The sequence below is a fragment of the Falco naumanni genome, chromosome 14, assembly GCF_017639655.2.
Source record: "Falco naumanni isolate bFalNau1 chromosome 14, bFalNau1.pat, whole genome shotgun sequence".
In the NCBI taxonomy this organism is placed as follows: Eukaryota; Metazoa; Chordata; class Aves; order Falconiformes; family Falconidae; genus Falco; species Falco naumanni.
Window position 1 is genome coordinate 2,072,678 of NC_054067.1, and position 14,572 is coordinate 2,087,249.

A 14,572-nucleotide genomic window follows, 5' to 3' on the forward strand; every position below is an offset into this window, starting at 1 on the left:
TCCTGTGGCTGCAAGGGGCCTTCCAAAATACTGAAGCCTGTGAACTCCACTGTAGGTCCCCTTTTGTGACAGAGGTCCCAACTGTCCAGCATTTTTGGTGTTTTTTCTAGGTAGGGGCAGCTTTACAGCACTAAATATTTTAAAAAAACCCAAAGTTTGGCTAGTTGCCTGAAAACTGCAGTGATCTGAGGTAGCTTTCAGGAACTGTGTGGTGCGAGCCTTGCAAACAGCCTGAACTGTGTGGTGTTACAGGAATGGTTTCTTTCCATCATTGTGACCTCTTGAGAAAGATCATCTCAGGCTGGATGAGACCTTCCTTGCTAGCGGGTCTTGCTACCCCGTTGCCTTTGGTAGGCACGTGGACACCCTTATTTTGCTATGGTTGTAGATAAGTCTTGTAAACTTACCAAGGGCCAGTGCAGAAGAACAAGGCTGCCCAAGGAAAGCGTCCATCCCTGAGTGGTGGCTTGTGACAGCCCCAATTGCTGGGGCCTGCTTCAGTGTCCTTAACGGTCTGTGAGAACGGTTGACTTCAGTGGTGTTACCTGGGCCCGTGGTGTTATTTCTGCTCTTGTATCTGTCTGCTCAATGACATTTAAAAGGAGCAAAATTGCTGTTACTCCCACCTGTGTCATTCAAGAAGAGCCTTGTTGCCAAGGAAATGTTACGCAATCATGAATGAGATACAAAGCACCTAGTTCTTTCTTAAAGATTTAGATAATGCAAGAAAAATGGAAAGAATTTGGAGGGGGGATCATGACCATAGATACTGATGTTTGTGTAGCACAGCTGGTGCTATATGCTTGGGATTTTGTGCAATCCTAACTTATTTGTCCACCTCCGTGACCTGGGAAGGGAAGGGAAGGTGAATTTTCCGAATGAAGCGCTGCTGCTTGTGGGACAAGAAGAATAAGGTCTTGTACAGAGGGCAGGGTAGGGACCAGTGTAGCTCCTGTAAGTTGGAGTAGTTTTCAATGTATGATTGATAGCTGTGGTTTTATGAAACCATTTTCCTTGCCCTGTGCGGTGTTGTGTGTTTTGTAGACCAAATGCACCAGCCACAGCCACCTGGCTGAGCCACCCGCCTGGGCATGAGGTATTTCAGAGGGCAGTGGAAGAGGTGTAAGGTAATTGCATTACCTCATGTTTTCTGTGGTTAAAAGTCCCGCACACCGGAACAGTAGTTGCAGCTTAGCTGCTAGGTGGTAACTTGCTATGACTTGATATCTGCAACTGCGCCTGCAGCCCAAGGAGAGGAAAAACAAGAAGGCGGTTGACTAACTGTTGTAGTTTTCTGGCTAATGGGTGTTCTCAAAAATATGTTCAGTGTTTTTTCAAAAAATCCTTCTCTGGCACCCCAGAAAGATGAGTGATGGTTCTTCAGATACTCTCACAGCCGTTCTTCTCCATGCTCAGATTTTATTTTGTCATTATGGGCCTAATGCCCCTGAGCTTGTGTGGTTTGGTTGATAAAGCCATCTTTTCTCTATTTGGCTTATTTGTAGCATTGGTTTCCCACAAGCATGCTGCTGTTGTGTGTTTGCACAGTGGTGGACACTTGATGTCGGCGGCTGTATCAGCTGATGGAGCATAGCAGATTTTGGCACCCAGTCGGGGAAGGCTGAGTGAAGCCGGCTGAAATTTGTTCAAACGCAGAGAGTTTGCCCAGGTGCTGGGAGGCTTTGCTGTGGGTGAGGCAGTGCCAGTCCTCGGGCTGGAGCTGTTTCGGGTGACAGTGCTGGGACCGTGGGCACTAACGAAGCTATGCCATGGTGGGTTGGCTCTGCCAAGGTTAGCCAGTGATTTCAGTGTGTGCGGTCCTGCAGGCTTAATTCGTGTGAATTAGACCATATCAAGGTGCTTTTCTCACACTGAGTATTTGCTAGCAGTCAGTCAAAAGGCCTTTTGAGCAGCATGCCTGTGTCCTGCTATTCCATTTATCGCTCGGGGGAGCTTTGTGAAAGCAGCCATGATGGTTTCAGAGAGCAGGAGAGGTTTGCTGAGGATGCGGTGGGAGGGAAGGTGGAGAGGAGCCACCAAGCACTGCGCCCCTGCCTGCTTACAGTGCTCAGGTCTGGCTTTGTGGTGGCGGCTCTAATTTATGTCCAGTTTAAAGCTGCTTTAAAAAGAAAATTAATGAAATTTTTTTTTTTTTTTAATTTTAAAGCCACCCCTGTGCCCTGAGTTTCTGGGTTGCGCTGCTTCTCTGGGTAGGATCTGTCTCCTGTTACAGGCTCTTTTGCTTAACACATGAGAAACAGCCTCCCTCCTCTCTCTGCTAGCATCCCTCGCAGACAAGCCTGTCCCCTTTGAATCTTCTTTCCTCATGCAGGATCCACCCAGCCAAAACCAATAAAACATAAAACCGGAAAGAGAAAACAAAAAAAACTGGGACCTTTTGTGATTTTTGTCTTTTGCTGCCAGTTGGCCGCACAACTTGAAACTGCTCAACTGCTCTTTTTTTTTCTTCTTTTTTTTCCATTCATTCAAATGTGTTACTCTTTAAGTTGCAGCAGGGATGTCTATGAACAACTTGCAGACCCAGAGCAACAGCCTGGGGACTGAGGAGCTGGTCTCCTCCTTGAGGATGTCCTCCAGATGGAGAAACAGCCCTGCTAAACCCGTGGGTTTTGGGGGACAGAAGCTTTCTGTAGTCTCCATATGGACCCTGGGGCAACACAGCTCCCGTGCTAATTTGTGCTACAGGGTGTGAGCGGTGGCAGGCGGTGCCGAGGCCCTGTGGTCTTTGCCCGGGGAAGGAGGCTCTCTGGAAGTCGTCGTGGCGAGTACGGAAGGCAGTGGGCTGCGTACAGAGGTGGCCGAAGCAGAGTGAGGCGGCGTGGGTGGTGGGTAGCCGTGGTGCAGCAGGGCTGCGTGGGGTGCGCCTGGCGAGGGGTGGGTGCCGGGGGCCGCCTGCCACCAGGCTGCCTGGCGCTGGGCTCGGCCGGCTCCACAGCGGCTGTGCCGTGGCCCAGAGCGGGGCAGCAGTGGCGCCGGCCCCACCTCTCTGGAAATGTGTTTAAGAAAGGGCAAGAACATCAGAGAGGTGTGAGGGGGGATAAAGACCACAGTGAGAAATAGTGCTGTGAAACCTGAGGTCAGTGAAGATGGAGGGGGAGGAGGTGCTGGAGCAGGGGGATATTCTCTGACAGGACTCACGGCCTGTGGAGGCCTCACACAGGAGCAGGTTCTCCTGACAGGAATCATGGCCTGTGGAGGCCTCACACAGGAGCAAATTCTGACAGGAATCATGGCTTGTGGAGCTTCCACACAGGAACAGGGAGGTGTTCCCTGACAGGACTCATGGCCTGTGGAGGCCTCACACAGGAGCAGGTTCTCCTGACAGGAATCATGGCCTGTGGAGGCCTCACACAGGAGCAGGTTCTCTTGACAGGAATCATGGCCTGTGGAGGCCTCACACAGGAGCAGGTTCTCCTGACAGGAATCATGGCCTGTGGAGGCCTCACACAGGAGCAGGTTCTCCTGACAGGAATCATGGCCTGTGGACGCCTCACACAGGAGCAGGGGGATGTTCCCTGACAGGAATCACAGGCCTGTGAAGGCCTCACACAGAAGCACGGGAAAAGCATGAGGAGAAGGGAGCGGCAGAGAGGAACTGTCATGTCCTGACCATACCTCTCCCAATTCCCCCTCCCCGTGTGCCCCTTGGAGGGAGGTAGAGCCATCAGGAATGAAGGAGGGAAGTTGAGCCATGGAAAAAAAGGGGTGGGTGGGAATAAGGTAGTGTGTTAGTTTTATCCTTGTTTTTCATTATCCAAATCAGTTTTAATCGGCAATAAATCAAATTAGTTTTCCCAAAGTTTTGACTGTGACAGTAATTGGTAAGGGACCTCCATATCTTTTTATCAACCTATAACCTTTTTCATCTCACTTTTTCCTCCTGTCCTGTTTGGGGAGGGGGAGTGATAGTGTGGTGGAGTGGTCACCTGGCAGCTGGCCACAATCACCATGATTACCATTGTTGCCTATAAGGTACTTAAAGTAGTTTTAACTCTGTTCACTTAGGGTGGAATTCATTGAGGGGAACATGTGTGTTTTGTGTAGCATTGAGTGGTGGCCAAGCAGCTTTCATTTAGCAGTCCAGTTTCAGTGAGGGATTCCTGCACTGGTGCCGTAGCTATAGTAGGAAAAACTATATCCAACTCACAGAGTTGGATACTCTGCGAGTTTTCTGAAACCGTAGCATTTCAGAATTGCATTGGTTCCAGGAAAAGGCTCATCCTGACTTTTCTTTGAATGCCTGCCTAAAGAGAGACTGAACTCCTTGGGAGTATGTTGCTGGTTCCTGTCAGATGGGGCTGGTGAAGATGACAGTGACATGTGCAGGGATGCTTTACTGTAATTTCCTCTTTTCCTTTCTGTCATGTACTCTGATGTATTTAGAGTCCTAGTGGTCTGCAAAACAAATATTTATGGTATTCTGCGTATACTTTGTGGTAACCATTAATGCAGGAAATTTATTTTGTGGTCACTAAGTCTTCAGTCATTTAAATCAGATTTAAGTTGCTTTAAAATTTATATGGTTTGGGAGAAAAATTTTAGCCTCACTGAAATCAATGGCAAAACTGCCACTGCCACTGGGGTAAGAGTTGCCCTGTGATGCTTTAACAAATGTGTCTCCTAAAAAACCTTCTGCTTCTAATTGCATTCCTTTGTTCTTTTTTCCTTAAGTCTTGTGAAGAAAACAATCTGAAGACAATGCATCTGTGACCCCTGATACCAGCTTGCAAGCCAGGGCGATGGAAGTTATAGAGGGTCGCCAGCATACTGGTCCCGTGATAGCTCCCAATGGGTATGCAAACAAGATGTTCCAAGCAAACATGGAGGAAGGGAATGGTAATGGGTTGGAGGTCTGTGGTGCTGAGCACTGCACCTCCAGCGATGCAAACCCGAATGAACAGGGGGAAGCACCCAGGTATAAGAAGACGACCAAGGGCAACCGGATCTGGAATTTTGTTAGACGAAGGAAAGGACTGTCTGCGAATAAAGGAAGACCTCAGTCCATGATTCTACTGGGAGTCACCTCTGAGGTCTCAGAGCTAAAAAAACCATCCTTCATGGACAGGGTAAGGCCATTAAAAAAGGGAAGAACCTCCAAGATGCCTAAGAATGTGGATTTGAGAGCATCCGGAGACCAGGTTGCTTGTGACCCTGAGGAGGACCATCACGTGTGTGGGCAAAGAGCTGTCTACAGGGTTAAGAAACTGGGTGACAGTCGGAGGCCCTCCCGCCACTCATATGCGGGGTACATTGATGATTTGGATTCTTCTTTTGAAGACATAGATCTGAATATCAGCATTCCTGAAATTGATGCCAATGAAGGTAAATGTCTCAGGGATATTAGTGTCAGATTACACAGTGAAGATAATGATAGTAACTGCCACAGAACACCAGCTAGAAGGAGCGAGTCTTTGAATTTTGAAAACTTTAAGAACCCTGCAATTACAGAAGGGGACAATCAAAAGAGGTGTACTGTGCTCCCACAGGAGAGCAGAAGAGGAAGAAGCTCTGATGTCTGGAGCTATCTGAAAGGAATTTCATTAACTAGCAAAGATAATTCAAAGCTTCCAGATCAAAGGGCTGAAACCAATTTCCAGAACTTAGAAAATACAACTGATCATTCTGCTTCTTATTTCGACTTTGATACGAGATGTGAGGAGAATCTCAGCCAGCGGAAAAAATCAAACAGTGCAACCAAAGCCACTCACTTTGGGGGTGTTGTGAGATTCTTGACCAGTGTGGCTGAGGCAGCTCGGAGGCTGCGAGGCTCCTCAAGGGCATTTTCACCTGATGAGAAAAGGCCTCAGCGGAGTTTCCGAAGCTGGAGACAGGATGTTACCTCCCACAAAGAGAGCTTGGTTATCGAGAATGAGAGTACAAGGCCCTTCTGCACAGTGGGTGCATGTCTGCAGTCCCCAGATTCAGGCACATGGGATAATCTGAGCTTTGAGAGTTTGGTGGGGAAGGAGCCCATGCAGCATTGCAAAACCACAGAAGTGACACAAGACATTGGTTCCTCTGCCCTGGGCAGCGAGAATGATAGACTTAATGAAACATCACATTCTCCCTTTGGGCCAGAACCCTCCATTTCCCACCTACCAGAGCTTGCAGATGACTCTTTCACTGAGCTAAATACTAGAGACACCTCTGAGGATCTGATCAATGACTTTCCACAGGCGACTCTGACTAAACAGATTCAGGACTCAGGTAGTACTCCAGAGAAGACACAGGTCGTAGGCGGAGACCTGCCACGTACTCAAGGTCTTCCCATGAATAATCTGGATACTGCGGACCTGGGCCATTCTTCAGCTGTGGATGGTGACTTTTCTTCAGTGACCGAGGCTCTGATCCACCTTCCACAGACATCGCTTACTAAACTTGATACCGAGGATGTGGCTTATGCTCCAGTGGTTGCTAAAGATGTGGATCCATCTCCAGCAGTGCCTCAGAAGCTTTCAAAGACAGAACTGGATATGCAGGACTTGAGAAATCCTGAGCTGCCTTTGCAAGACTTGTCTAGAGGTGGGCTGGGGATTCAGGACTCAGGCAGTACTCTGGAGAAGACACAGGTTGTGGGCAAGGACCTGCCATGTTCTCAAGATCTTCCTGTGGATAATTTGGATAGTGTGGACTTGGGCCATTCTCCAGCTGCCAATGGCAACTCTTCTGCAGTGACTGAGGCTCTGATCCACCTTCCACAGGCATTGCTGACTAAACTTGATACTGAGGACGTGGCTTATGATCCAGTGGTTGCTAAAGACATGGATCTGGTTCCAGCAGTGGCTCAGGAGCTTTCAAAGACAGAACTGGATATGCAGGACTTGAGAAATCCTGAGCTGCCTTTGCAAGACTTGTCTAGAGGTGAGCTGGGGATTCAGGACTCAGGCAGTACTCTGGAGAAGACACAGGTTGTGGGCAAGGACCTGCCATGTTCTCAAGATCTTCCTGTGGATAATTTGGATAGTGTGGACTTGGGCCATTCTCCAGCTGCCAATGGCAACTCTTCTGCAGTGACTGAGGCTCTGATCCACCTTCCACAGACAACCTTGACTGAAGAGATGCAAGACACTGGCAGTACTCTGGAGAAGACAGAGGTCATGGGCAGGAACCTGCCATGTTCTCAAGGTATTCCTGTGAATAATCTGAGTGCTGTCGACCTGGACTGTTCTCCAGTTGCTGATGTTGACTTTTCTGTAGTGACTTTTTTAAAATGTTCAACAGTTAAAGGACAGGTTTTAGAGCGGACTGATTGCCGCATTAAAAAGCGTGGAACTACTTCATTTGTAGAACAAAACTCTGTAGAGATAATGGACAGAGTGGAACAGTTTAACTGTAATGACAAGTGCCGTCCGTTCCAAGTGCACGTCTCTAGAATCGTCTCCTCTGGACGGCTCAAAAATGGAAAGGTATGAGTAACTTTTGCTATAATGTTTTCAATAAGACGATGCTGTTATACATCTTAGGAAGACTGTTTGCACTTGAAAGCAATTTTATATATCTTTTATTGCGATTTTCAGTTAAGTAGACCACCATGAATGATGGCAATAGTCACAGCTTGTGTATCTGTCCCAGAGGAGTCAGTTAACTGGCATATCCCTGAGCTATTAGTGTAAACCTCCAGAGTTGCTCCTCCTAAGACTCTCTGGCCATTTGTATCAGTGCCTCTAGAAGAGGGCTGTAGCATAAATTTGTGTATTTCTAGGCACTACCTTTAATTTTTTCCCTTTCTGCATTCAGTTCATTTGAAGTAGAAACTCGTAAGAAGAGTGCTTCTGACAAATTCAGAGTTTTGAAGTGTGCAGTGGACAAATGGCATTCAGCAATTGCACTATAGCCCTTGTGTTTTCTTACCTAAAAAAATAGTAGGGGTGGTGGTCATTGATTTTTATTAGGGATGCTGGTTACAACACAGTATCTAGAATACCAGTCAGAGTCCTGGCACAAAGCGCAAGAACAGGAGAAAAAAAAAAAAAAAGAAAAAAAGAAGGCCTATGTCTTGTAGAGCTCATCAGATCATTTCTCTGGCAGCTCTACATGAGCTCTCTCCCTCCCCCAAACCTGTCAGAAGTTGTGGGGCCTCAACAGCTTGGTGCTGAGCCTGTAGCAGAAAGCCTTGCTAAAGGGCTGCTGCATACATAATATGAGAGAAATGCCTTCTTGATGCGACTACATGCCAAGTGGGGGTCTGGTCAGAGCTGCCTTGCATCTGTCTCTAGACAAAATGACATAGCCTTTTGGGATGTTAGGTACCCAGCCCTAAGTGAAAGGTGGGCAGTGGTGGTGGCTCTGATTATGACATTCCTGTCTGTTGCAAGCAAGACTTTCAAAGCCCTTATAATTGTCAGAACATTTAAGTGGACATTGCATTTTGGACTAGGTTCAGGGTATTACAAATCTGTCTTGTCTTGTCCAGCTTAATGCTAGGAAACCTCAGAAGTCCCATGGATAAGGAAGTTACACATGTGGGATGAGAAAAGGCCTCCTCATTAACTCTCAGCCCATCACTGTAGCACCTGCATGTGTATCTCTGTGTGGAGCAGAAATCTGTGAGCAGCAGCAGTCTTACCAGCTGTGCCAGGCTCATGTCACTCTGTGCCAGCTGTGGGATCAGTATAGGTTTGTGGACAAACGATGGTAGGACGCAGGGGGAAGCCCAGCTGTTGTCTTTTGGGTCCTTGCTGATCAGCTGAGGCTGAAATGATGACTTTTTTTTTTTTTTTTTTTTTTTTTTTTTTAAGGTGGCAGGTAGGGAAATTGGTCGATTTGTGAAGAGATGTTCTCCTTTCCTTTTGGGCTTAGAGAGACCAGAGGTGTTACAGAGGTGATGACTTTGTTCACTGTTGGAAAGGGGGTCACTAACTTCTGAGCCAAGAGGGGAAGTGTTTGAAAATTGGCAGCAGATTAGAAACGCTGGGGGAAAAAAATCTGAACAACTGACTTCCAGCTAAAATGAGCAGTACCATTGTTAGTTATTCCTGGATTTGTTTTTCTGCTCAATTTTGTGTAATACAAAAAAATAAAGACAGCTCACTGTAATTCCAGGCACTTACAAAGTAGAGTGAATAGTGGTTAGTCATTTCTTGTGGTCTCTAGAAGAAATGTTTCCAGGAGGAGCTTGAATGAGAGCGCTGTACTTTGATATTCCTTCACAAGGACCAAGCTGAAAGTGTTCTGGGAAGGACCAAGATAACAGAGGCGTGGAAGGATTGAGTGGAGCAGAGCGAAATATTGGCTCTCTTTTCCCAGAGCAGCCACATCTCTACTAGCTGAGGGCAATGGCTGCATGCCCAATCGCAGAGCTCTTAGGGCAAAATGTGAGCGCTTTCCCAGGTCAGCTGTGTGAACAGGAGATGCGGTAAGTCCCTGCTCAGCTGTTGCAGCTTACAAACATTACCAAGAAACTTAAATATGGTGCTTGAGATAACTGGACAGGAAACCTCCCCCAAGTTCCCATCGAGTGTGGCGATAGCAGTATGACCTCCTGACTGCCGTGGCTTCCGGCTTCACAGAAGGCCTGCTGCCTCACTAGGCAGAAAGCAGCAGTGGGATTGAAGGGAAAGCATACAGCATGCCCTGGTTTGTAAACACCCTCTGCATCCCAGAAGCTTGGACTAGAGGTTTAGAAATGGACAGCGCTATGGCAGCAGCTTCAAACCTAGAGCGGTCAAGAGTGAGGCTAAAGGAGGGATACTCCTGGATAGGAATGGACCTAGAGAGTCTCCCAGCAGCTCCAGTAACAAATGTCCTGAGATACCCAAGGGATTTGCTTGCCTATCTCTCATCAGGGAGCGGCACTCGGAAACGTTTTACCAAAAATAAACATGCAAGAGGAGTAACTTCAGCTTGAGCGTGACAGTAGCAGTGGACTCCAGCCTCTTATTGTTTTAGGGCTAAATCCATCTCTTTGCTGGCACCTGTTCCCCAGGACAGTTGTTGGCCCTTCTGCCTCCACTCCAGGCTGTTCCGCATTAGCTGAAGGATTTGTATTTCAAGTGAAATGCTCAAACACAAGTAGGGAGAGGTGTTGCCAGGACAGGGTGCCTTGCCTTGGTCAGCTGCTGTAAGCAAGTGTTCTGCCAGTTTTAAAGTGTGCTAGCACTAGCAGGAATAGCTCAAGCAAATATTTTCCAAACAACTATATGTTGTCACACAAAAAGCACAAAAGCGGTGGTTCTCACTAAGGCTCCCTGCCTGAAACTCTTAGGAGATGGTATCAGAGACTGAGGCTGGTGTAGCACAAGGGATGCTGGAGCAGGTTTTAGGGGACCTGCACATTGGTCCTAGCAGTACAGCAAATCTGTTTAGCCGTGCTCTCCTGCAATTAATGCTCCTGTTTCTTGCTTTCCTAGTCTTGCCTTTTAAAATTTTAATATCTTCGAGCAGGGGCTGAGCGATGTTATAAGCAAGTAACAGCTCAACAGGATTTGATCTTAATGCTATAAAGGAAATAGCATTGCAGCAGCATTTAATAAGAGCAGCTGTAGAAAGGTAGAAGGCCACTTGCTTTTCAAACTGTCCCCCGGCCTACTTGCTTTCAGACCCCATCTCAATTTCTCGTTTGTTCTGGGAACTTCAGAAACCGTGGAGATAAAAACATTTTGAGCAATTGAAACAACAGGAAAGGTCAAAATAGACTGTTAATGGGAAATGAATTACTGATCTCACCGTTCACACTGCTGCAATGCTGAAATGAAAGTGCCTTCCTTATTTTGAGAGATAGATATGAGAAATGAACTGAAAGATGATATGGAGGTTTTACTAGGTTTTGGACGGTTGCAAACTATAGAAGTTTCCATTTTTCATGTCCCCACTGAAGTGAATTATCTTCATCCCACCTCTGAAAACACCACAGCCTCCCAACAGGGAGAATGTTGCTGCAGGGAGTCAGGCATAGCCCCAGAAGTTGTATTTGACCACTTCCAGAAGTTCGAGATAATGCTTAGTTGGAACGAAGCTTTGATACCACATAGACTACTTTGTGGTTCTGGCTTTTCCATTGGGGTTTCAAAATACCGACCTATTTCAAAATAGCCCTTGGACAGGGTTTGTAGGGGATTTGATGCCTCCTTTGGGAATTACGTGAGGAAAGGTTGCAAAGTACACATCTGACTTCATATCTGAGGCATCAGCTTAGAGTTTTTGGAACCAGAAACTTGATTTGGGCTTGTTGCTGGCAGGGAGATCCTCTCTGCTCGTTTCAGGGGCATGCACAGGGACTGAGTGAGCATTGTGGAGCATTTTGGTTTGTGTCACTCTTGCAGTGCAGGAGCAGAGGGTTTTCACTGCAGTCTTTCTATGCCCTCTGCTGGCTGATTTGTGAAATAAGACTTTATTCTTACGGGACACAAAACCTTACCTTTTTCCTTAAGATTTTGAATTCTGTCTCCAAAGGGTTTGCAGACTGCAGCTTGCTTCTGGCTGTTGTGGCTGCACATAGACACCAGTTGGTTTTTTGATGCCGTTTTCTGGGGAACTCTGACTGCCAGAAGTGTGAAAATGAGATTGCTACAGACTTGTCAACCTGGGCAAAAGGTGTCTGTCCCATGAGATGAGGTGCCAGGCCGACACATGGTCCCACATTTCCCAAGCAGTTTGCTTTCAGAGCCCTGTAAGGGCTGTCTGATCAAATTCACTTATGGTGTAAAGCATCACAGCAGATTGTTGCAGATGTTTCCTTTGAGCAGCCATTGAGTTTGTTCTGCTGGGTCCCGTACTTAGGAGCCAACCTGTTCAGGTGCCATAAAGGTGCTCCCTGTTGCAGAGCGTGAGCAGCCCATATTGATGGAGCAGGATCAGTGCTTTCATGGCGTTACTAGGTTTTGTGATTTCTGTGCAATAGCTGCACACTGTGTTGCTCTGTGTGGGAAAATGAGAGGTTCTCCCTGTGTGGTGGGTCTAACTGGAAGCACAGGATTACTGATTTGCCTGAGTGTGCTCATGCCAGAGGATGTGTTTGCAGATTTGCTCTATGATAACTGGGGCACATCTCAGATCCTCCCACAAGTTTGGAGTTTTACTTCAGTGCAGCAGCTGCAAGTGCTTTTTCACAAGAGGAAGATACAGCAACTTTTTCTGTGTTTGACGAGAAATTGCAAGTGATGTGCAACAAGTTCTGATAGTGACCTTTAGCTTGAGATTGTTTTATTGTCTCTCTGCTACAGAAGATTCTGGGAGCAGCTGCAGAAATGGGACTGCTGAGTTGGATTTGTCTTTACCCTCCCCACTCTGTTGAATGACACTAAGCAGGAAATAGGTAATTCTGAGAGCTGATCTTCAGACTCTCTTCATCTCCTGGTTATTGGCAGTAAACTGGGTTGTATCTCAGCTACTGCTGGTAGTTGTGCTTATAAAAGACTTCATAGTCCTTCCAAATTAAGAAATAGTACTTTACTTTCCAAATCCTGCTGTTGCCAGGAGCCCTGTACTCCTGTCTGTGGTGAGGTATGATTTAGTTGCAGAATGAAGATGCGTTGTATTTATGGCTTTTAGTGTGGTTATGTCTGACAATCATCTTATTTTTAGAGGAGACAAAACCTCTAAAGCCTCTCTCCAAGCTGTTCTTTTTTTTTTTGTATTTTTAATAACCACGAGGTGCTAGCAAAATCTTGAATTAAAGCCCATATTTAGTGCTGTCTATAGTGGGGTAGGGTTTTTTTTGGGAAACATATTTTTAGCATTGTCAGGGAAAGGCAGGTTTAGTTTGCAAAGCTGATAGGCTTTACATGTATATATAACCAGCCACTGAACACATAGTTAATTCAGATTTCCACGTGTTTTTCTTAAAATACTTTTTGGGTCTTGCCTTCATCTAGTTTCCAGCCTCAAATTTACAACAGGCCCCCTCCTGCCATCTTTGGTGTCGTCAGAGTAGTGGTATGAATGGGGACCACTGGGCATTGCTGGCCTATACGCTAAAGGGTCTATGTGTCCACAGCTTCTCTAGGTGGAAGGTTTTCTTTGGCTTTTACCTCCTCCCAGCTGTTAGCCAGTCCAGAGAAGCATACTGGGTCACTGGACACAGGGCTAGTGCTGGGAGTAGGGAGTGAGGATCAAGCCTTAATTCATCCACAGACTCTCACTGTGCCTTTGGGGTAATTATACCCTGTCTGCTTTGTTCTTCATCTGTAAGAGAACAGCACATCAGTGAAAACTGGGGCTGCTGGAGTCTTGGGGACAGATACACTAAACCATATGAGGCACCCCATTATTAGCAGTGCCATGGAAGTATGACAGATCTGTCTCTTAATTAAGGCTAGAAGCCTTCCAGTGAGGAGCACCTCCTGTTTTCTTCTCCTGACCTTTGTAAACTGATTTTTCTGCTGATTTTTTGACTCTACATTATACACAAGACTTCCAGGGTTTCACATGTCACAGAGCAGAAGATGTAAAGTAGGAGTTTGAATTGTGATTTTTCTAAAAAAGAAAATTCCATTTGGCAAAGTATTGCTGTACTAGCTGTCTCTTTCAGGATATTTTCTTCCTGAAATAGAATAATAAAAGTTGGAGCCACCCAAAACGGAGGAAAACTCCGGTGTTTTTCTCAAGTTAGCTATAAATGCTAATTCGTTCTTTGGATTAATGTTACCAAATGTTAAGATGTAACTGGGGTGTTTGACCACTGTCTTGTTAGCAGTTGTTATCGGTCAGCTTCCAGAGGAACTGCTGTGATAATTTCTGCTTTCTCCTCTGTGAATCTTTCAGGAAAAATAATTGTTTTAGTTTTGCTAAAAACATATCTGGGCATTTGCAGAGAATAAGGTCCCAGTTTTCTTTGAAGTGCTGTGGTTTGCCCAGTGCTTGCATTTGGACCATCTGAAACCTGGTAAGGGCTGTAACTTGTGTTCTCCCTGGACATGAGGCACACTATAATAATTGAAAAAAACAACCCCAAAATTGTGGTAGTAGGTGCTACAAACATTAGAGAGCATATGCAAGCAGCTAGGTACATATCCCCAGTCATACCAGAAACCACCAGGAAAAGATGTAGGGTTGGTGGGAAGCATTGTGAAAGAAAAACAGCTGTGCTTATAAAGAGACTTGATTTTACAGGTATTGGGTTGCAGGAGGGTGAGTGCATTTGTATTAGACATTTGTTAGCAGCTAAGTGGTGCAAGGCTCTGCTTTTGAAAGAGGACAGTCCATGGGTCTGATATGTTCTTTTGTGGTTATGTATTTGACCAAAGCGCTTCAAGTCCATCTATACATGGAAGAGTCCTTCCTTTCTCCAGAAGGTTCTCTGTAGCCTCCCAGTGATTCCAGCAGCACAGCAATAATAGCAATGCTGTTACGTTTATCCACCGCCTGTCCTTTTCATAGACCATCTGTAAGCTTCTGTTTATGGAATTGGAAAAGACCTTATATGACCTCTGGAAGTACCTGGAAGGGAGTGTTTTGTTAAGATTTTTGGGAATGAGGAAGATGACATCCTGTTACTAATTTAATTCACTTTTACATAGATCTTTTTATCAGAAAGACTGTTGAGTTTTGCAGGAGTTGTTTTTTATGTGTATCCCAGCTTTATTCTAAGAACTTGTAGTTTTTATTTTTATAA

At 46.0% G+C, this 14,572-nt stretch overlaps 1 protein-coding gene across 2 annotated transcripts in view; it reads left to right on the plus strand.

The window, feature by feature from the left end:
* The window catches only part of ARHGEF9 (Cdc42 guanine nucleotide exchange factor 9), a 221,944-nt gene that overhangs the window by 22,774 nt on the left and 184,598 nt on the right, over positions 1-14,572 (plus strand). For both annotated transcript variants that reach the window (XM_040614135.1, XM_040614134.1), the window contains exon 2: positions 4,693-7,427. In XM_040614135.1, coding sequence (XP_040470069.1) covers positions 4,761-7,427 — 2,667 coding nt within the window. In that variant the 5' untranslated portion in view covers positions 4,693-4,760. The remainder of the gene's footprint in view (positions 1-4,692; positions 7,428-14,572) is intronic.